The sequence below is a fragment of the Euprymna scolopes genome, chromosome 27 (genome assembly GCF_053919585.1).
Source record: "Euprymna scolopes isolate OS-2025 chromosome 27, ASM5391958v1, whole genome shotgun sequence".
Taxonomy (NCBI): domain Eukaryota; kingdom Metazoa; phylum Mollusca; class Cephalopoda; order Sepiida; family Sepiolidae; genus Euprymna; species Euprymna scolopes.
In genome coordinates this window covers 92,040,550-92,063,295 of record NC_136508.1, presented here as the reverse complement: position 1 = coordinate 92,063,295, position 22,746 = coordinate 92,040,550, and the positions used below count along the sequence as shown (strand labels likewise).

At 30.3% G+C, this 22,746-nt stretch overlaps 1 protein-coding gene across 1 annotated transcript in view; it reads right to left on the bottom strand.

Annotated features, from left to right (window-relative positions):
* LOC145248989 (uncharacterized) overlaps window positions 1–22,746 on the bottom strand; it is a 126,171-nt gene that overhangs the window by 17,204 nt on the left and 86,221 nt on the right. The window contains exon 12 of the mRNA XM_080110827.1: window positions 12,955–13,092. Within this exon, the coding sequence (XP_079966953.1) occupies window positions 12,955–13,092 (138 nt within the window). The remainder of the gene's footprint in view (window positions 1–12,954; window positions 13,093–22,746) is intronic.

The following is a 22,746-nucleotide window of genomic DNA, read 5'->3' as shown; positions in this document are numbered from 1 at the left end:
TTTAATAGTGGAAATATTTTATTTGCCTTTTAATAGTGGAAATATTTTATTTGCCTTTTAATAGTGGAAGTATGTTATTTTCCTTTTAATAGTGGAAGTATTTTATTTGCCTTTTAGCAGTGGAAATATATTATTTGCCTTTTAGTAGTGGAAATATCTTATTTGCCTTTTAATAGTGGAAGTATTTTATTTGCCTTTTAGTAGTTGAAATATATTATTTGCCATTTAATAATGGAAATATGTTATTTGCCTTTTAATAGTGGAAATATATTATTTGCCTTTTAATAGTGGAAATATGTTATTTGCCTTTTAATCGTGGAAATATGTTATTTGCCTTTTAATAGTGGAAATATGTTATTTGCCTTTTAATAGTGGAAATATGTTATTTTCCTTTTAATAGTGGAAATATGCTATTTGCCTTTTAATAGTGGAAATATACTATCTGCCTTTTAATAGTGGAAGTACTTTATTTGCCTTTTAATAGTGGAAGTATGTTATTTGCCTTTTAATAGTGGAAATACGTTTTTTGCCTTTTAATAGTGGAAATACTTTTTTTGCCTTTTAATAGTGGAAATGTGTTATTTGCCTTTTAATAGTGGAAATATGTTATTTGCCTTTTAATAGTGGAAATATGTTATTTGCCTTTTAATAGTGGAAGTATGTTATTTGCCTTTTAATAGTGGAGATATGTTATTTGCCTTTTAATAGTGGAAATATGTTATTTGCTTTTTAATAGTGGAAGTATTTTATTTGCCTTTTAGTAGTGGAAGTATGTTATTTGCCTTTTTGTAGTGGAAATATGTTATTTGCCTTTTAATAGTGGAAGTATTTTATTTGCCTTTTAATAGTGGAAATATGTTATTTGCCTTTTAATAGTGGAAGTATGTTATTTGCCTTTTAATCGTGGAAATATGTTATTTGCCTTTTAATAGTGGAAATATGTTATTTGCCTTTTAATAGTGGAAATATGTTATTTGCCTTTTAATAGTGGAAATATGTTATTTGCCTTTTAATAGTGGAAATATTTTATTTGCCTTTTAATAGTGGAAATATTTTATTTGCCTTTTAATAGTGGAAGTATGTTATTTTCCTTTTAATAGTGGAAGTATTTTATTTGCCTTTTAGCAGTGGAAATATATTATTTGCCTTTTAGTAGTGGAAATATCTTATTTGCCTTTTAGTAGTGGAAATATCTTATTTGCCTTTTAATAGTGGAAGTATTTTATTTGCCTTTTAGTAGTTGAAATATATTATTTGCCATTTAATAATGGAAATATGTTATTTGCCTTTTAATAGTGGAAATATATTATTTGCCTTTTAATAGTGGAAATATGTTATTTGCCTTTTAATAGTGGAAATATGTTATTTGCCTTTTAATAGTGGAAATATGTTATTTGCCTTTTAATAGTGGAAATATTTTATTTGCCTTTTAATAGTGGAAATATTTTATTTGCCTTTTAAGAGTGGAAGTATGTTATTTTCCTTTTAATAGTGGAAGTATTTTATTTGCCTTTTAGCAGTGGAAATATATTATTTGCCTTTTAGTAGTGGAAATATCTTATTTGCCTTTTAATAGTGGAAGTATTTTATTTGCCTTTTAGTAGTTGAAATATATTATTTGCCATTTAATAATGGAAATATGTTATTTGCCTTTTAATAGTGGAAATATATTATTTGCCTTTTAATAGTGGAAATATGTTATTTGCCTTTTAATAGTGGAAATACGTTTTTTGCCTTTTAATAGTGGAAATACGTTTTTTGCCTTTTAATAGTGGAAATGTGTTATTTGCCTTTTAATAGTGGAAATGTGTTATTTGCTTTTTAATAGTGGAAATGTGTTATTTGATTTTTAATAGTGGAAATATGTTATTTGCCTTTTAATAGTGGAAATATGTTATTTGCCTTTTAATAGTGGAAATATGTTATTTGCCTTTTAATAGTGGAAGTATGTTATTTGCCTTTTAATAGTGGAAATATGTTATTTGCCTTTTAATAGTGGAAATATGTTATTTGCTTTTTAATAGTGGAAGTATTTTATTTGCCTTTTAGTAGTGGAAGTATGTTATTTGCCTTTTAATAGTGGAAATATGTTATTTGCCTTTTAATAGTGGAAGTATTTTATTTGCCTTTTAATAGTGGAAATATGTTATTTGCCTTTTAATAGTGGAAATATGTTATTTGCCTTTTAATCGTGGAAATATGTTATTTGCCTTTTAATACTGGAAATATGTTATTTGCCTTTTAATAGTGGAAATATGTTATTTGCCTTTTAATAGTTGAAATATGTTATTTGCCTTTTAATAGTGGAAATATTTTATTTGCCTTTTAATAGTGGAAATGTGTTATTTGCCTTTTAATAGTGGAAGTATGTTATTTTCCTTTTAATAGTGGAAATATGTTATTTGCCTTTTAATAGATGAAATATGTTATTTGCCTTTTAATCGTGGAAATATGTTATTAGCCTTTTAATAGTGGAAATATGTTATTTGCCTTTTAATAGTGGAAATATGTTATTTGCCTTTTAATAGTGGAAATATGTTATTTGCCTTTTAATAGTGGAAATATGTTATTTGCCTTTTAATAGTGGAAATATGTTATTTGCCTTTTAATAGTGGAAATATTTTATTTGCCTTTTAATAGTGGAAATATATTTTCCTTTTAATAGTGGAAGTATGTTATTTTCCTTTTAATAGTGGAAGTATTTTATTTGCCTTTTAGCAGTGGAAATATATTATTTTCCTTTTAGTAGTGGAAATATCTTATTTGCCTTTTAATAGTGGAAGTATTTTATTTGCCTTTTAGTAGTTGAAATATATTATTTGCCATTTAATAATGGAAATATGTTATTTGCCTTTTAATAGTGGAAATATATTATTTGCCTTTTAATAGTGGAAATATGTTATTTGCCTTTTAATAGTGGAAATATGTTATTTGCCTTTTAGTAGTGGAAATATGTTATTTGCCTTTTAGTAGTGGAAATATGTTATTTGCCTTTTAAGAGTGGAAATATGTTATTTGCCTTTTAATAGTGGAAGTATTTTATTTTCCTTTTAATAGTGGAAATGTGTTATTTGCCTTTTAATCGTGGAAATGTGTTATTTGCCTTTTAATAGTGGAAATATGCTATTAGCCTTTTAATAGTGGAAATATGTTATTTGCCTTTTAATAGTGGAAATATTTTATTTGCCTTTTGATAGTGGAAGTATGTTATTTTCCTTTTAATAGTGGAAGTATTTTATTTGCCTTTTAGCAGTGGAAATATATTATTTGCCTTTTAGTAGTGGAAATATCTTATTTGCCTTTTAATAGTGGAAGTATTTTATTTGCCTTTTAGTAGTTGAAATATATTATTTGCCATTTAATAATGGAAATATGTTATTTGCCTTTTAATAGTGGAAATATGTTATTTGCCTTTTAATCGTGGAAATATGTTATTTGCCTTTTAGTAGTGGAAATATGTTATTTGCCTTTTAATAGTGGAAATATGTTATTTGCCTTTTAATAGTGGAAGTATTTCATTTTCCTTTTAATAGTGGAAATGTGTTATTTTCCTTTTAATCGTGGAAATGTGTTATTTGCCTTTTAATCGTGGAAATATGTTATTTGCCTTTTAATAGTGGAAATATGTTATTTGCCTTTTAATAATGGAAATATGTTATTTGCCTTTTAATAGTGGAAATATATTATTTGCCTTTTAATAGTGGAAATATGTTATTTGCCTTTTTGTAGTGGAAATATGTTATTTGCCTTTTTGTAGTGGAAATATGTTATTTGCCTTTTAGTAGTGGAAATATGTTATTTGCCTTTTAGTAGTGGAAATATGTTATTTGCCTTTTAATAGTGGAAATATCTTATTTGCCTTTTAATAGTGGAAGTATTTTTTTTGCCTTTTAGTAGTTGAAATATATTATTTGCCTTTTAGTAGTGGAAATATCTTATTTGCCTTTTAATAGTGGAAGTACTTTATTTGCCTTTTAGTAGTTGAAATATATTATTTGCCTTTTAATAGTGGAAATATCTTATTTGCCTTTTAATAGTGGAAGTATTTTATTTGCCTTTTAGTAGTGGAAATATATTATTTGCCTTTTAGTAGTGGAAATATCTTATTTGCCTTTTAATAGTGGAAGTATTTTATTTGCCTTTTAGTAGTTGAAATATATTATTTGCCATTTAATAATGGAAATATGTTATTTGCCTTTTAATAGTGGAAATATGTTATTTGCCTTTTTGTAGTGGAAATATGTTATTTGCCTTTTAGTAGTGGAAATATGTTATTTGCCTTTTAATAGTGGAAATATGTTATTTGCCTTTTAATAGTGGAAGTATTATATTTTCCTTTTAATAGTGGAAATGTGTTATTTTCCTTTTAATCGTGGAAATGTGTTATTTGCCTTTTAATCGTGGAAATATGTTATTTGCCTTTTAATAGTGGAAATATGTTATTAGCCTTTTAATAGTGGAAATATGTTATTTGCCTTTTAATAGTGGAAATATGTTATTTGCCTTTTAATAGTGAAAATATGTTATTTGCCTTTTAATAGTGGAAATATGTTATTTGCCTTTTAATAGTGGAAATATGTTATTAGCCTTTTAAAAGGGGAGAGGTATGTATGCTTTTTACCTTTAATAGTATGATACTGTATGCTATTCGCTTTTTAATGGTGGGGATATGTATGTTATTGTTTTAAAGGAAATTAATAATTTCCTTTTAATGGTAGGGATATTTATATCATTTGCCTTTCTGATAGAGATAGCAATGTAGTCTGAATACTTTTATGTGAAACAGATTGCGAGATACTTTTTGGCAGATGCAAACAATATTTTCACGTAACATATTCTATTACACTTACATATGGATCCATGTCCTTATATGAGTTGCTTGTATTTCTCACACTACATTGTTTCTTCATTTGTTTTCAATTGCAGCCATTTATGCCAATCCAAAACCATATTATGTCACATGGTTACACTCAGCCAATCAGAGCCACCTTTACATATATTAAACAAAGGTCAATTATATTCAAATGACCTTATGTATCTTGCAAATGAGTTTACATGTAACTGTGAAAGCATATTCTTGTAATATGTAACAATCATTAATCGTTTTTTGTGGAACAAAAGGGGGCTAGCAGGAATAACTGTTAAAAGCAAATGAATATACAAGATTGCAATAAACATAATTATATAACAATCAAAAGCAAAAACCAAATGTACAGAAAAATAAATCATTACAAAATATGATAGTGGAAAAATATACACTTTTTGAATTGTAGCAATGATAAATACAGAAAAGCAGTAACAAATAATAACTCGAAATATAATACTAAATCCAGCTTTTAAATATGTCCAATAAACAGTAGAAAGTATGTTCCTACAAGCGGTTTCAAACCCAATTCATATTATTTATAAACTCAGTATCCTTGTTACTTTGCTTAGAAAAAATTGATCTGTTTCAATCTATGCAATGAAAGTCTTCTTCTTATTTTTCCCTTGACAGGATTAGACTTTTTCATTCGTTATCTTCACAATTTTCTATCACTCATGTCTTGCTTTCAACTGCCAACTGTTTCCAATTCATTTGAGGTCTGCCTACATTTTGTGAACTATCTATCTCTGCTAAAATTAATTTCTTTGGATCTTTTGAAGACATCATTTGCACATCTAATTCTCTATTTTGGATAACTGACTCCACATCTAAAACTCAAATTCTTCAATTCTATTAGTTCATTTCACATAGGTTACAAAACTGGAATCTATAGCCCATGTCTTGCAAATGCATAATGAAGAATAGATCAGATACATTCAATATACAATTGCCTGTGAAATCAATGGATTTAAAAACATAAAAACTGCACAAAAAAACCTATAATCTTAATTTTACTACAAAAAATCCTTTAACTATCGGAATTAATATTAATCTCACCTAACAAGACACAATGAGATATAAAGACTTGAGTTTCTTATAATTTTGAAGATGAATTTGCTTTAATTTAATAGTGGAAATATGTTATTTGCCTTTTAATAGTGGAAATACGTTTTTTGCCTTTTAATAGTGGAAATACGTTTTTTGCCTTTTAATAGTGGAAATGTGTTATTTGCCTTTTAATAGTGGAAATGTGTTATTTGCTTTTTAATAGTGGAAATGTGTTATTTGCCTTTTAATAGTGGAAATATGTTATTTGCCTTTTAATAGTGGAAATATGTTATTTGCCTTTTAATAGTGGAAATATGTTATTTGCCTTTTAATAGTGGAAGTATGTTATTTGCCTTTTAATAGTGGAAATATGTTATTTGCCTTTTAATAGTGGAAATATGTTATTTGCTTTTTAATAGTGGAAGTATTTTATTTGCCTTTTAGTAGTGGAAGTATGTTATTTGCCTTTTTATAGTGGAAATATGTTATTTGCCTTTTAATAGTGGAAGTATTTTATTTGCCTTTTAATAGTGGAAATATGTTATTTGCCTTTTAATAGTGGAAATATGTTATTTGCCTTTTAATCGTGGAAATATGTTATTTGCCTTTTAATAGTGGAAATATGTTATTTGCCTTTTAATAGTGGAAATATGTTATTTGCCTTTTAATAGTGGAAATATTTTATTTGCCTTTTAATAGTGGAAATGTGTTATTTGCCTTTTAATAGTGGAAGTATGTTATTTTCCTTTTAATAGTGGAAATATGTTATTTGCCTTTTAATAGATGAAATATGTTATTTGCCTTTTAATCGTGGAAATATGTTATTTGCCTTTTAATAGTGGAAATATGTTATTTGCCTTTTAATAGTGGAAATATGTTATTTGCCTTTTAATAGTGGAAATATGTTATTTGCCTTTTAATAGTGGAAATATGTTATTTGCCTTTTAATAGTGGAAATATGTTTTTTGCCTTTTAATAGTGGAAATATTTTATTTGCCTTTTAATAGTGGAAATATATTTTCCTTTTAATAGTGGAAGTATGTTATTTTCCTTTTAATAGTGGAAGTATTTTATTTGCCTTTTAGCAGTGGAAATATATTATTTGCCTTTTAGTAGTGGAAATATCTTATTTGCCTTTTAATAGTGGAAGTATTTTATTTGCCTTTTAGTAGTTGAAATATATTATTTGCCATTTAATAATGGAAATATGTTATTTGCCTTTTAATAGTGGAAATATATTATTTGCCTTTTAATAGTGGAAATATGTTATTTGCCTTTTAATAGTGGAAATATGTTATTTGCCTTTTAGTAGTGGAAATATGTTATTTGCCTTTTAGTAGTGGAAATATGTTATTTGCCTTTTAAGAGTGGAAATATGTTATTTGCCTTTTAATAGTGGAAGTATTTTATTTTCCTTTTAATAGTGGAAATGTGTTATTTGCCTTTTAATCGTGGAAATGTGTTATTTGCCTTTTAATAGTGGAAATATGCTATTAGCCTTTTAATAGTGGAAATATGTTATTTGCCTTTTAATAGTGGAAATATTTTATTTGCCTTTTAATAGTGGAAGTATGTTATTTTCCTTTTAATAGTGGAAGTATTTTATTTGCCTTTTAGCAGTGGAAATATATTATTTGCCTTTTAGTAGTGGAAATATCTTATTTGCCTTTTAATAGTGGAAGTATTTTATTTGCCTTTTAGTAGTTGAAATATATTATTTGCCATTTAATAATGGAAATATGTTATTTGCCTTTTAATAGTGGAAATATGTTATTTGCCTTTTAATCGTGGAAATATGTTATTTGCCTTTTAGTAGTGGAAATATGTTATTTGCCTTTTAATCGTGGAAATATGTTATTTGCCTTTTAATAGTGGAAGTATTTCATTTTCCTTTTAATAGTGGAAATGTGTTATTGTCCTTTTAATCGTGGAAATGTGTTATTTGCCTTTTAATCGTGGAAATATGTTATTTGCCTTTTAATAGTGGAAATATGTTATTTGCCTTTTAATAATGGAAATATGTTATTTGCCTTTTAATAGAGGAAATATATTATTTGCCTTTTAATAGTGGAAATATGTTATTTGCCTTTTTGTAGTGGAAATATGTTATTTGCCTTTTAGTAGTGGAAATATGTTATTTGCCTTTTAGTAGTGGAAATATGTTATTTGCCTTTTAGTAGTGGAAATATGTTATTTGCCTTTTAATAGTGGAAATATCTTATTTGCCTTTTAATAGTGGAAGTGTTTTATTTGCCTTTTAGTAGTTGAAATATATTATTTGCCTTTTAGTAGTGGAAATATCTTATATGCCTTTTAATAGTGGAAGTACTTTATTTGCCTTTTAGTAGTTGAAATATATTATTTGCCTTTTAATAGTGGAAATATCTTATTTGCCTTTTAATAGTGGAAATGTGTTATTTGCCTTTTAATAGATGAAATATGTTATTTGCCTTTTAATCGTGGAAATATGTTATTTGCCTTTTAATAGTGGAAATATGTTATTTGCCTTTTAATAGTGGAAATATGTTATTTGCCTTTTAATAGTGGAAATATGTTATTTGCCTTTTAGTAGTGGAAATATGTTATTTGCCTTTTAATAGTGGAAATATGTTATTTGCCTTTTAATAGTGGAAATATTTTATTTGCCTTTTAATAGTGGAAATATATTTTCCTGTTAATAGTGGAAGTATGTTATTTTCCTTTTAATAGTGGAAGTATTTTATTTGCCTTTTAGCAGTGGAAATATATTATTTGCCTTTTAGTAGTGGAAATATCTTATTTGCCTTTTAATAGTGGAAGTATTTTATTTGCCTTTTAGTAGTTGAAATATATTATTTGCCATTTAATAATGGAAATATGTTATTTGCCTTTTAATAGTGGAAATATATTATTTGCCTTTTAATAGTGGAAATATGTTATTTGCCTTTTAATAGTGGAAATATGTTATTTGCCTTTTAGTAGTGGAAATATGTTATTTGCCTTTTAGTAGTGGAAATATGTTATTTGCCTTTTAAGAGTGGAAATATGTTATTTGCCTTTTAATAGTGGAAGTATTTTATTTTCCTTTTAATAGTGGAAATGTGTTATTTGCCATTTAATCGTGGAAATGTGTTATTTGCCTTTTAATAGTGGAAATATGCTATTAGCCTTTTAATAGTGGAAATATGTTATTTGCCTTTTAATAGTGGAAATATTTTATTTGCCTTTTAATAGTGGAAGTATGTTATTTTCCTTTTAATAGTGGAAGTATTTTATTTGCCTTTTAGCAGTGGAAATATATTATTTGCCTTTTAGTAGTGGAAATATCTTATTTGCCTTTTAATAGTGGAAGTATTTTATTTGCCTTTTAGTAGTTGAAATATATTATTTGCCATTTAATAATGGAAATATGTTATTTGCCTTTTAATAGTGGAAATATTTTATTTGCCTTTTAATAGTGGAAGTATTTCATTTTCCTTTTAATAGTGGAAATGTGTTATTTTCCTTTTAATCGTGGAAATGTGTTATTTGCCTTTTAGTAGTGGAAATATGTTATTTGCCTTTTAATAGTGGAAATATGTTATTTGCCTTTTAATAGTGGAAGTATTTCATTTTCCTTTTAATAGTGGAAATGTGTTATTTTCCTTTTAATCGTGGAAATGTGTTATTTGCCTTTTAATCGTGGAAATATGTTATTTGCCTTTTAATAGTGGAAATATGTTATTTGCCTTTTAATAATGGAAATATGTTATTTGCCTTTTAATAGTGGAAACATATTATTTGCCTTTTAATAGTGGAAATATGTTATTTGCCTTTTTGTAGTGGAAATATGTTATTTGCCTTTTAGTAGTGGAAATATGTTATTTGCCTTTTAGTAGTGGAAATATGTTATTTGCCTTTTAATAGTGGAAATATCTTATTTGCCTTTTAATAGTGGAAGTATTTTATTTGCCTTTTAGTAGTTGAAATATATTATTTGCCTTTTAGTAGTGGAAATATCTTATTTGCCTTTTAATAGTGGAAGTACTTTATTTGCCTTTTAGTAGTTGAAATATATTATTTGCCTTTTAATAGTGGAAATATCTTATTTGCCTTTTAATAGTGGAAGTATTTTATTTGCCTTTTAGTAGTGGAAATATATTATTTGCCTTTTAGTAGTGGAAATATCTTATTTGCCTTTTAATAGTGGAAGTATTTTATTTGCCTTTTAGTAGTTGAAATATATTATTTGCCATTTAATAATGGAAATATGTTATTTGCCTTTTAATAGTGGAAATATGTTATTTGCCTTTTTGTAGTGGAAATATGTTATTTGCCTTTTAGTAGTGGAAATATGTTATTTGCCTTTTAATAGTGGAAATATGTTATTTGCCTTTTAATAGTGGAAGTATTATATTTTCCTTTTAATAGTGGAAATGTGTTATTTTCCTTTTAATCGTGGAAATGTGTTATTTGCCTTTTAATCGTGGAAATATGTTATTTGCCTTTTAATAGTGGAAATATGTTATTGGCCTTTTAATAGTGGAAATATGTTATTTGCCTTTTAATATTGGAAATATGTTATTTGCCTTTTAATAGTGGAAGTATTATATTTTCCTTTTAATAGTGGAAATGTGTTATTTTCCTTTTAATCGTGGAAATGTGTTATTTGCCTTTTAATCGTGGAAATATGTTATTTGCCTTTTAATAGTGGAAATATGTTATTAGCCTTTTAATAGTGGAAATATGTTATTTGCCTTTTAATAGTGGAAATATGTTATTTGCCTTTTAATAGTGGAAATATGTTATTTGCCTTTTAATAGTGGAAATATGTTATTTGCCTTTTAATAGTGGAAATATGTTATTAGCCTTTTAAAAGGGGAGAGGTATGTATGCTTTTTACCTTTAATAGTATGATACTGTATGCTATTCGCTTTTTAATGGTGGGGATATGTATGTTATTGTTTTAAAGGAAATTAATAATTTCCTTTTAATGGTAGGGATATTTATATCATTTGCCTTTCTGATAGAGATAGCAATGTAGTCTGAATACTTTTATGTGAAACAGATTGCGAGATACTTTTTGGCAGATGCAAACAATATTTTCACGTAACATATTCTATTACACTTACATATGGATCCATGTCCTTATATGAGTTGCTTGTATTTCTCACACTACATTGTTTCTTCATTTGTTTTCAATTGCAGCCATTTATGCCAATCCAAAACCATATTATGTCACATGGTTACACTCAGCCAATCAGAGCCACCTTTACATATATTAAACAAAGGTCAATTATATTCAAATGACCTTATGTATCTTGCAAATGAGTTTACATGTAACTGTGAAAGCATATTCTTGTAATATGTAACAATCATTAATCGTTTTTTGTGGAACAAAAGGGGGCTAGCAGGACTAACTGTTAAAAGCAAATGAATATACAAGATTGCAATAAACATAATTATATAACAATCAAAAGCAAAAACCAAATGTACAGAAAAATAAATCATTACAAAATATGATAGTGGAAAAATATACACTTTTTGAATTGTAGCAATGATAAATACAGAAAAGCAGTAACAAATAATAACTCGAAATATAATACTAAATCCAGCTTTTAAATATGTCCAATAAACAGTAGAAAGTATGTTCCTACAAGCGGTTTCAAACCCAATTCATATTATTTATAAACTCAGTATCCTTGTTACTTTGCTTAGAAAAAATTGATCTGTTTCAATCTATGCAATGAAAGTCTTCTTCTTATTTTTCCCTTGACAGGATTAGACTTTTTCATTCGTTATCTTCACAATTTTCTATCACTCATGTCTTGCTTTCAACTGCCAACTGTTTCCAATTCATTTGAGGTCTGCCTACATTTTGTGAACTATCTATCTCTGCTAAAATTAATTTCTTTGGATCTTTTGAAGACATCATTTGCACATCTAATTCTCTATTTTGGATAACTGACTCCACATCTAAAACTCAAATTCTTCAATTCTATTAGTTCATTTCACATAGGTTACAAAACTGGAATCTATAGCCCATGTCTTGCAAATGCATAATGAAGAATAGATCAGATACATTCAATATACAATTGCCTGTGAAATCAATGGATTTAAAAACATAAAAACTGCACAAAAAAACCTATAATCTTAATTTTACTACAAAAAATCCTTTAACTATCGGAATTAATATTAATCTCACCTAACAAGACACAATGAGATATAAAGACTTGAGTTTCTTATAATTTTGAAGATGAATTTGCTTTAATTTAATAGTGGAAATATGTTATTTGCCTTTTAATAGTGGAAATATGTTATTTGCCTTTTTATTTTGAAGATGAATTTGCTTGGTAGCAAATTAGGAGCTTTCTTTAGGCATATTTGGAATGAATCCAAAACTTCATGCAAAATATAAGGATGGAGTGCCTGCAAGTTAAGTAAAAATTTCTATGTTGGCTGATCAAACAACCTCACTAGGTTTATTATTTACATTCTTCAGACTACTGTTCTAATGTTGAATGTCATTTTCACAACGTTTCAGTTGATGTAACCTTTGACCTTCTTCAGGTGTATCTTTTCAGGAATGTTTCCGTAGAACTCAGGAATTTGAATGGAATTTTGAACAGAGCCCTTTATTTACTTCACGGGGGTAGCATGTTCTCGTTCCATCAGCCATGACTGGATAGAAGTCCTAAATAATTTGCAATTGTATTTTTCGATCACCCACACTGAGAATTGAACCTTCAGGAGAATATCGCTTTTACAATTAATTTTTCCAAGTACTCTAACAACTGTGTCACGGGTCTTTGTTTAAAAAGATACACCTGAAGAAAGTCGGAGGTTACATCGACTGAAACGTTGTGAAAATGACACTCAAGATGAGAACAGTAGTCTGAAGAATCCACATAATATGAATAACCAATACTCGTCTAAAAAATTCAGAAAAGAAACCTTCCTAGGGTTGCTCTTCAGAGGAAAACAGATGTTAATATTTAAGACTGCTACAAAAATTTTGTGTGAAATATTAGTTGTGAAAAATATCAAAACCCAGTTGTGCTTCTATGTTAAGTTTTTCTTACCTTGCTGACAATTGTCTCCCATGTATCCAAATGCACAGTTATCATTCACACATTTTCCATTTTCAATGTCGCATGGGAAATCGTTTGCACAATGACAATTGAATATACATCCTTCACCAAAAGTACCAGGATGACACCCTGTAAGTAATAAAATAAATACCCATTTTAAAAAGAAAGAAAAAAAAGTGTTAATTTGAAATTCTGAGTTGCCATTCAAGATTAGATAATCCCATAATGCAACTAAATGTTTATATCTATCTATATAATTATAAAACTCAGATCAACTTGCTTGGGCATTTAAACAGTTTGTGACTTCTAGTTTCAAAAAATTTGTCAGCTTATCTATTTCATAGCTGCCCTGCCTTGGGTCAGATATTAAAAGCCACTGCTGCTATTCAAAGCCTACACAAGGTCAGCAATAGTTTTTTTTTAAACTCATTTTAACATTTTTTCCTTACAAATAAATGTAATTTAAACCTGTTGAGTTAAAAAAAAAAAACTGATTTAAATATAAATATACAATGTATAACTATAATCATACTTATAACCATATTTACTGCCTTTAGTAGCACTCCTGTGGATTCCGACGATGTATTTGTTTTCAGGCCTTACTTAAAAATAAGTTTTCTTCAAGGAAGGGGGAAGGGGGGGTGTAGAAACTTGGTTTTAGAGTGCTTTTAGTAGGGGGTTCCTTTATTTAAATTAGTGCTTGCAGTAGTGCTCTGGAGGCTTCTTAAGTTTTATTTTCTTCACTCATTCCTTAAAATGTTTTCTCAAGACAATAAAAGACAATATAATCTCCAAATCGCTTTTTATTTTTAACATTATTCATCACTCTTTAAGAGCTAACAGGTAAACTAATTAAAAAATGTCTGGGGGGGGGGCAAACCAAACTTTACTCAAAGTGAAAAATTGCAAAAAAAAAATAAATAATAAGAGGGGGGGAGGTCGGCTGAAGAAGTTAATGTCAAATTGGGGCTGTAAATCGGTTCTAAAAATGGGGGGGGGGGTTGATTTACTAGCACATGTGAAACTGAACCCTCTTTCAAATTTTTAAATATTGATTTTTTTTCAATTTTTATAATCTGGTAACTTAGTGTCCAATAATCCCCAGAAAAAGTTGAAAAAAGATGAAAAGGAAAAAATAAGGGGGATGCCAATTGTTCAGGTGAACCTACATATTTTTTTAAAGATATTTTTTTTACCCAAGTTGTATGTGATTAAAAGTAGAACTTAAAAAACTGTTTTTTGTGTCCAAAGTTATTTATTTATGATTATTTTATTTGTATTTTTCATTGCAAGTTGGAATTGTTTTCAAATAAAAAAAACAAAGCAAACAGGTTTCTATAATTAAAAAAAAAACAAAAAACTACTTGATCAATTTACATATTTAAAAAAGTATTTGATTTTTTTATGACCTCACCTAGTGTAGTTTACCTCATAAAAAGAAATCCAAATGAGACCCAACTTCTCGGTGATGTAGAGAGACGTGATCATTAGTATTTTTTTCAAGTTTAGTGGTGGAGGTGGGAGCAGAAATGAGGAAATGGAGTGGAGGTGGGGTCATAAGTTCCAAACATTTTAAAAATACATAGAAACATTTCAAAACGTGCGTGGGTGGGGGGTAGAGACTTTTAACTATTTTTAAAGATTTGCTTTGAAAAGGTCTCACCGTTAGATATTAATTATTATTTTCTGATATTTTTAAGGCTGTTAACACACGCACAACAAATGGTTACTTTTTTGAGGCATTTTTCATTTCTCCTGCTCCCCACCCGCCTTGGAGCCTTATTTGCGAAAAGTTGCGGGGGGGGGGACCATTCGCCCAACACAACAAGGATACAGGAGAAGTATACTCTTCCTGCTGATGGACTCAAGCACCTGTGTTTCCTTTGTCCTTTCTAATGGCCTCATTTCTAGAAAAGATGTTGATTTCCAGCCATGTTTTATCCATTCTTCAGCAAGTTGATTAACCCTCCAGCCACCGCTTACTAAATCAGTTTATTGCCTAATGTGGGGAGCGTGAGCTTATTTTCTTGTGTTTGTCTGATTTAGTGCTAGTCATGACCAACCGGTTGATTGGATTTGGCCTATTCAACTGCCTGTCTTAACTCAAGTAAGGGCCAAAGTGGTGTGTTGCACCTCATGTCCTAATAGGACCTTAAACACGATCTGCTCAACCACCAGGATCCCGTCCTTAGGCATTACGGGTTGACACCCACGGTCAACAGGTCATCCTATTTAGAGACTTTTACTCTATCGGGGGGGGGGGCAGTTAGTGTATTCTAATGCCCCACCAACAGGGCCGGTTGGGAAGTAAGGGAGGAAAAAGGTGGAGGGAAAGGGGCTTTTGTTTTTGTATAACATAATTAAGTTTTATAAAAGAGAATAGAAAAACAAAAAGGAAGATTAATGTAAGTGCATTTCGTCTCAGGAAGCCAATAGACAGCCTGATCTGGTAGCACCAGAGCATTTATAATTTAATACAATTTTTAGCATATATGGCATAATCTAAAAATTCAATTTTCACAACTTCATGCTTTAAATTCAGCTGCATTTCAGCAATAATATATCAAATGTTGACTTTAAAGTGGTCTATTGTGTATAATTTTATATATCGCCAAAGAAAATAATCTAATGGAGTTAAATCGTATGAACGAGGTGGCCATTTGACATGTTTATTTTGTGAAATTATTCGTTCATCAAATGTAAATATAATAAATTTGAACGATTTGCAAATGTTTCTCAGGTGTCGGTCTCTTCATGATGAATTGCCAAACCAAACTGAACTCAAAATAATCGATAGTTGCCAAATTAGCAATTAAAGAAAATAGTTGTCAATTTAAAGTTTGCTGCCTCTAAAAACAAACATCATGATATTTGATTGCATTTAATTTTAGAGAATGTTATTTCACAGCAACAATTTTTTTTTTACTCGCATTCACCCCTAACAAGACATATCACCACTTGACTGTAAGGGCCTACTATTTGGGACCATGACTAGGAAAGATTAACAAGATGTTGGTTTACATTACATTTAAAATTCTGCATATCAGTACAGTCAAGGAAGAAGGTAGTAGGAAGAGAATTCCAAAATCTGGCTGTTCGAGGGAAGAAACTATTAAAGTAGAAAGTTTTCTGGCATTTAGGGACCTCAACAGTGATGGGGGTGGGAGTGATTTTGTTGCTAAGAGAGTTTGTCGGGGATGTGTACATCAAAGTGCAATGAGTTCAAACCATATTCTATTAAAATGCTTGTAGAACAGGCACAGATGCAAAATTGCAGTGATGAGACAGAGGGTCGAGCTTAGTTGACAAAGTGGGACATATTAGATTGAAGACTCTTTTTTGGACCCTATCCCACAGGAGAGACTAGTAGTAGATGCACCAGCCCAGATGTGGCAATAATACTCCATGCATGGGTGAATGGTGGCCTTGTAGAGGTACAGAATACTCTCAGGTGTGAATAGCTTTCTAGCTCGATAGAGGGAACCCACCTTCTTTGCAGCAGCCTATGCAATGTCCTCAATGTATTTGTTCCAGTTCATATTGCCCATGAATGTTAGGCCGAAGAGTTTAAAGGAAGAATTCTCAAGTAAGGTATTATTTTTAATGGATATCTGTGGTTAGAGAGGCATCTTGTAATTGTTATGTTTGTTTGTTTAACCAGCATATCAACCTTCTTTGGGTCATTTAATGCTGTATACAAGATTTAAATTTTTGATATTTTCAGAATCGATTTTCGCTGGGCATATTCGGCCAATGTTTTGGTGTAGTTTTTTATTTGATGGTTTTTATATTTTATGGTAAAGATCTGCTTGTTTTAAGAAATTTAGAATGGTTTTAGGATTTTCTTTATCAAAGTGTTCTTTTAAACTTGTAGCCTTGTAGTAGTGTTGACGAATTTATGTGAGATCATGACAGTCAAGTAAAAAGTGTTTCACTGTGTAAGGTTTGTGACATGGTATACATTTGGGGGGGTTCTTCACTTTTTAGTAGATGGGAGTGAGTTATGTATGTGTGTCCTATCCAGATATGTGATAAGACTACTTCTTTATGTGATTTTCTGGTATCTAGAGGGTTCTTTTTAAGTATAGGAGTAATTTGGAAGAGTTTGTTGTTTTGGCAATTGCTCCAATTTTGTTGTCATTTCTTTGTGATAAAAATGTTTATTGAATGTTTGTAATCCGTATATGGGACCTTTATGTTGTTTATTTGTAGCTTTAAGGAATTTTGGCCACCATGTTAGCTTTATCATTTCCACGGAAACCGTAGTGACTGGGAATCTAATAAAAGAAGAAAGTTTTGTGTTGCATGATAGAATGAATCTTTTGTAAAAGTTTGATGAGTAGGGGATTGTTTAATTTTTGATTTTTTATTGCTTCTAATACGGATAATGAGTCTACAAATATTATAAATTTTTTGGAGTTTTGGTTGATGATAATATCTAGAGCCAGATTTATGGCTGTAATTTCTGCACTATAGATAGAGGAGTTATTTGGTAACCTTTTCTGCTGAATAGTGTTTTCTGAAATAGCAGCACATCCCACTTTGTTTTGATCTTTGGAACCATCAGTGTAAATGTGTGTCCAATTTGTGTAAGTATCCAGAATGTTGCTTAATTTTTCTCTATAGTCTGCAGGGTGAGTATTGGATTTAGGATATATTGTCAAGTCTAGTATGACTTTAGGTTGATTTAACAACCAGGGTGGGAGTTCTGGGAGATTTTCCTCGTGGATGTTGGTTTGATCTATTGAGTTGTCTGTAAGTGGTTTTATTGTTTCTTCCATGTAGAGACCAAAGGGTTTAATTGCATTTTCTTTTTGTTTGAATAGATGTGTGTAGTTGGGATTGAAAATGCATTGATAGGCAGAATTTTTGGGGTTTGATTTTAGTTTTAGATAATATTGTATGCCTAATTTGTCATGTCTCAATTTTAGTGGAGGTTCATAGGTTTCAGCATATAAGCTTTCTGTTGGAGAGGTTTTGAATGCGCCCAGGGCAAGTCTTAATCCTGTGTGATGGATAGAATCTAGAGTTTTAAGGTAACTTTTTCTGGTTAAATCATATATGAAGCTTCCATAATCTAATTTGGTTCTTATCAGAGTTCTATATAATTTTAAGAGTGATGAGCAATCTGATCCCCACTCAGCATTTGCTATAACCCTTAATAGTTGTAGAGTCTTGAAACATTTTTGTTTTAAATATTTCAAGTGAATTCCAAAAATTTATGTTGATCAGCTATTTCAATTTTTGATCCTTTTAGATTGAGAACAGGGTCATTGTGGATTTTTCTATGATTACAGAAATGGACACATTTAGTTTTAGTTGTTGAAAATTTAAAGCCATTTTCTGTCGTCCATTGTGTTAGTTTGTTTATGCACATTTGTAGTTGGTGTTCAGAAGTATGAATATTTTTGGATCTATGGCAGATTACAAGGTCATCCACATATAAGGAGCCATTTATCCCATTGCTTAGACAATTTACAATATTATTAATTTTTATATTAAATAGCGTAACTGATAAAATGCATCCTTGTGGGACTCCTTCTTCCTGTTTTTATGTGTCTGATAGGGTGGGTCCGATTCTTACTTTAAAACTTCTATCAGATAGAAAATCTTTTATCAGTATGGGTAGTTTGCCCTTTAATCCAAGATTGTAAAGGTCTTTAATTATACCCTGTCACCATGTTGTATCATATGCCTTTTCTAAATAAAAAAAGACAGCTATTGCATGTTCTTTTTTAATGAATGCTTCTTTGATAAAGGTCTCCAATCGGACTATGTTGTCCATTGTTCCTTTTTTGTTTCTAAAACCACTTTGTAGGTTGGCAATTGAGTCGTTCGTTTCCAGATACCAATTCAGTCGTTTATTTATCATTCTTTCAAATGTTTTGCAGAGACAACTTGCCAATGCAATTGGTCTGAAATTTTGTGGATCTGAATTGTCTTTCTCTGGTTTAGGGATGGGGATCACGATAGCATGTTTCCAGCTATTGGGTAGTTTTCCCTTGAACCATATTTTGTTGAGCATGTTTAAAAGATGTGTTATAGATTTGGAAGGAAGTTGTTTCAGAAACTCATAATGTATCTCATCCGTCCCAGTAGTTGTATTATGTGCTTCGTTTATGGCCTTTAAGAGTTCATTTTTAGTAAAAAGATAGTTGTATTCTTTTTTGTTGTTTGAGTTGAAATTTAATTTATTTATCTTTTTTTCTGTATCTTGTTTTATCTTTTGGAAGGATTGACTGTAATTTTTGCTGGAGGAATTGTTTTGAAAGGTTTCAGCAAGAAGATTCGCAATATTTTTTGTCTCCGTTATTTTGATGTTGTTTTGTAGGAGATGATTTAGAGGGGAGGGTGAGTTTTTGCCCAAAATTTTCCTTACCATGTTCCACACTTGTTTGGGTTTGTATTTGAGTTTATTTTATTTATATAGTCTTTCCATGATGTTCTTTTTGCTTCTCTAATAACTTTACGAGCCATTGCTCTTTTTTGCTTAAAAAGGTTTAAATTGTACTTTGTTGGTTGGGAGTTGAATTTTCGTAAGGCAGTTTTACGTTGGCGAATTGCTTTTTGGCATTCCTTGTTAAACCAGGGTCTTTGTTGTTTGTTTGTTCTGCTACTTTTAGGTATGCATTCATGTGCAATGGCTAGTAAAGCTTTAGAGAAGTATTATATGGATTTATTTGGGTTTTCCTCCTCTGAGAGTTTTTGTTGGCATTTTTTTTATATTCCTCCCAATTTGCTTTTTTTATTTTCCATTGGGAGAGATGGATTTTTGTTTTTTAGATTTGTTAAAATCACTGGAAAATGATCGCTACCACATGAATCTTCTAGAACCTTCCAGTTATAGTCCATGAGGATAGTAGGGTCACACAAAGATAAATAATGCTGAGTAGGTGCCTGAAGCGGGATGAAGGTATGTGTTGGATTTATTGTTTAATATACACAAGTCATTGTCGTTAATTTTTTCAAGATTCTTCCCTTTCTTATCCGAGTATGCAGATCCCCATATATCATTGTAACTATTGAAATCATCTAACAGTAAGAAGGGTTTGGGTAACTGATTTATTATTTTGTTCAGCTCTGCTTCGTCTATTGGATCTTGGGGTGGGATGTATATAGTACAGATATTTATAGTTCTGTGTAGTGTGGCTGCTGCAGCAATGGCTTGAATATTAGTGTTTAGATCTATTTTGCTTTGTGGGATATTATTTCTAATAAGTATAGATACTCCTCCAGAGGCTCTCTGTTGGGTATTGTGGATGTGGTTGTATTGTTTGTAGTTTTTTATATTTATTTTATCTTTAGCTTTTAAAAAGGTTTCTTGGAGACATATGATGGCTCGTTGATGGTTTGTTATAAGAAGTAATAAGTCATTTATGTTGGGTTTTAGGCCCCTGCAGTTCCATTGGATGATTTTTTGGGTCATGATTAGATTTTATGTATTTGTTTTTGACTTTTGTTAGTCGTTGGTGTGTGATCTTTGATCTTCCGTGTCCATTTCCTCAAATCTGCTTTGGATTGAGTCTCTTGGTCTGGAAGATGAACGTGGTCTGTTTATTTTGGTTTTAGCTTCTTTGTTGGTTGGTGGTTTGTTTCCTTTTCCTTGATGGGCACTTTTGGTGTCTGTTTTTTTTTTTTCGGTTAGAGGGGTTGTTTCTGTGGGTGTTGTAGCACTTTGGGGTTTTGTGGGTCTTTTGGGTTGAGTTTTGGTTTGGGAGTTTTGTTCAGTTTTGTAATCTTTATTTTCATTGTTTATTTGTTTTATAGCTTTTTTGGATTCTTCCATTAGTTCCCTTACTTCATTGAGTAATTTAATGATATCTTCTGGTTTGATGTTTAATAGGTTTGCTTTTGTTGTTTGGTTATTTGGTCCGGTGGTATGCTGTATGTTTTTTTTTTGTTGTTATTTCTGAGTATTTTATATTTCCAGCTAGGTTACGAGCTTCTTGGAAGGTTACATTTTTTGTATATTTTATTTTAATAATTTCTTTTTCTTTCTTCCATTTGTCGCATTCTTTTGAATTTGCACTATGGTCTTTTTGGCAGTTAATACATTTTGGATCTTTTTGGCAATCTGTGTGGATTTCATTTTCTCCACACCTCATACATACTGGAGAGCGTGTGCACCGGTCTCGATGATGTCCGTACCTTTGACAGTTGTAGCATCTGAGAGGGTTTGGTATGTACGGTTCTATATTGATTTTTTCATATCCTATTTTGATCTTACTCGGGATTTGATGGGTATTAAAGGTTAGAATATAAGAGTTTGTATCGATGGTTTCACCATATTTTTTAATTTGGATCCTTTTTACATCAGTAACATTTTGATTTTTTAGGTTAATTTTAATTTCTTCCAAGGAGCACAGTGATAGTTCTGAACTCCTGATTACTCCTTTACTAGTATTCAGCGTTTTATAGGGATAGATTTTTACTTTTTGGTTATTAAAAAGTCTCCATTTAAAGATTTCTGTTATTTGCTTTTGGCTTTCTACTTCCACTAGTAGTGTGCCGTTATTTAGTTTTTTTGACCATTTTTGGTTTGATATTCGAGAAAATTTTCTCTATTTTGAAGGGGGACACTTTTGTTATCAGTTCTCCTTCGGTTGCTTCAATGATTATAAAAAAAGGTAGATTTTGCACAAGATTTTGGTATTGTGATTCTGTTTCTGAATCTGAACTAGATTTGTCTGAAACTTCACATTGGTTTCTTTTCTGAGGCTTTTTATTTGCCATTTAAATATTTTGAATTTTTCATTTCTCCTGCTCCCCACCCGCCTTGGAGCCCTATTTGGGAAGTGTTGGGGGGGGACCCATTCGCCCCAACACAACAAGGATACAGGAGAAGTATACTCTTCCTGCTGATGGACTCTAGCACCCGTGTTTCCTTCGTCCTTTCTAATGGCCTCATTTCTAGAATAGATGTTGGTTTTCCAGCCGTGTTTTATCCATTCTTCAACAAGTTGATTGACCCTCCAGCCACTGCTTGCTAAATCAGTTTTTGCCTAATGTGGGGAGTGTGAGCATATTTTCTTGTTGTGTTTGTCTGATTTAATGCTAGTCATGACCAACCAATTGATTGGATCGGGCCTATCCAACCACCTGTCTTAACTCAAGTAAGGGCCAAAGTAGCGTGTTGCACCTCATGTACTAATAGGACCTTGAACATGATTTGCTCAACCACCAGGATCCCGTCCTTAGGCATTACAGGTTGCCACCCATGGTCAACAGGTGGCGCCATTGAGAGACTTTTACTCTCTGCAGGGGGGCAGTTAGTGTATTCTAATGCCCCACTGAGAGGGCCGGTTGGGAAGTAGGGGAAGAAAAAAAAAGACGGGGAGGGAAGGGAAAGGGCTGTTTTTGTTTTTGGTTTTGTAGAACACAATTAAGTTTTACAAAAGAGAATAGAAAAACAAAAAGGAAACTTAATGTAGGTGCATTTCGTCTCAGGAAGCCAATAGACAGCCTGATCTGGTAGCACCAGTTGTAATTGTTAAATTGATTCTATCTTTCCTTAGTGTAATGAACAATTAAAAATAGCCGTTGGTCTACGTTTAAATTTGAATTTGTCTCTTAAAAATTATGAAGATATAACTTTATTTTCATCTGGGATTTAAGTCCAAGTGACCACTTATTATAGCTTGTAAGTAAAACACACAGATATAGATAAATTATTTATGGAAATAAATATTACATTAATGAAATTTGTAAGTTTCTGGTGAAAGTAAAATGTTAAAAAAAATATTTTTTAAAATCACTTTTATATATGTTAACAGTAGCAGGGAT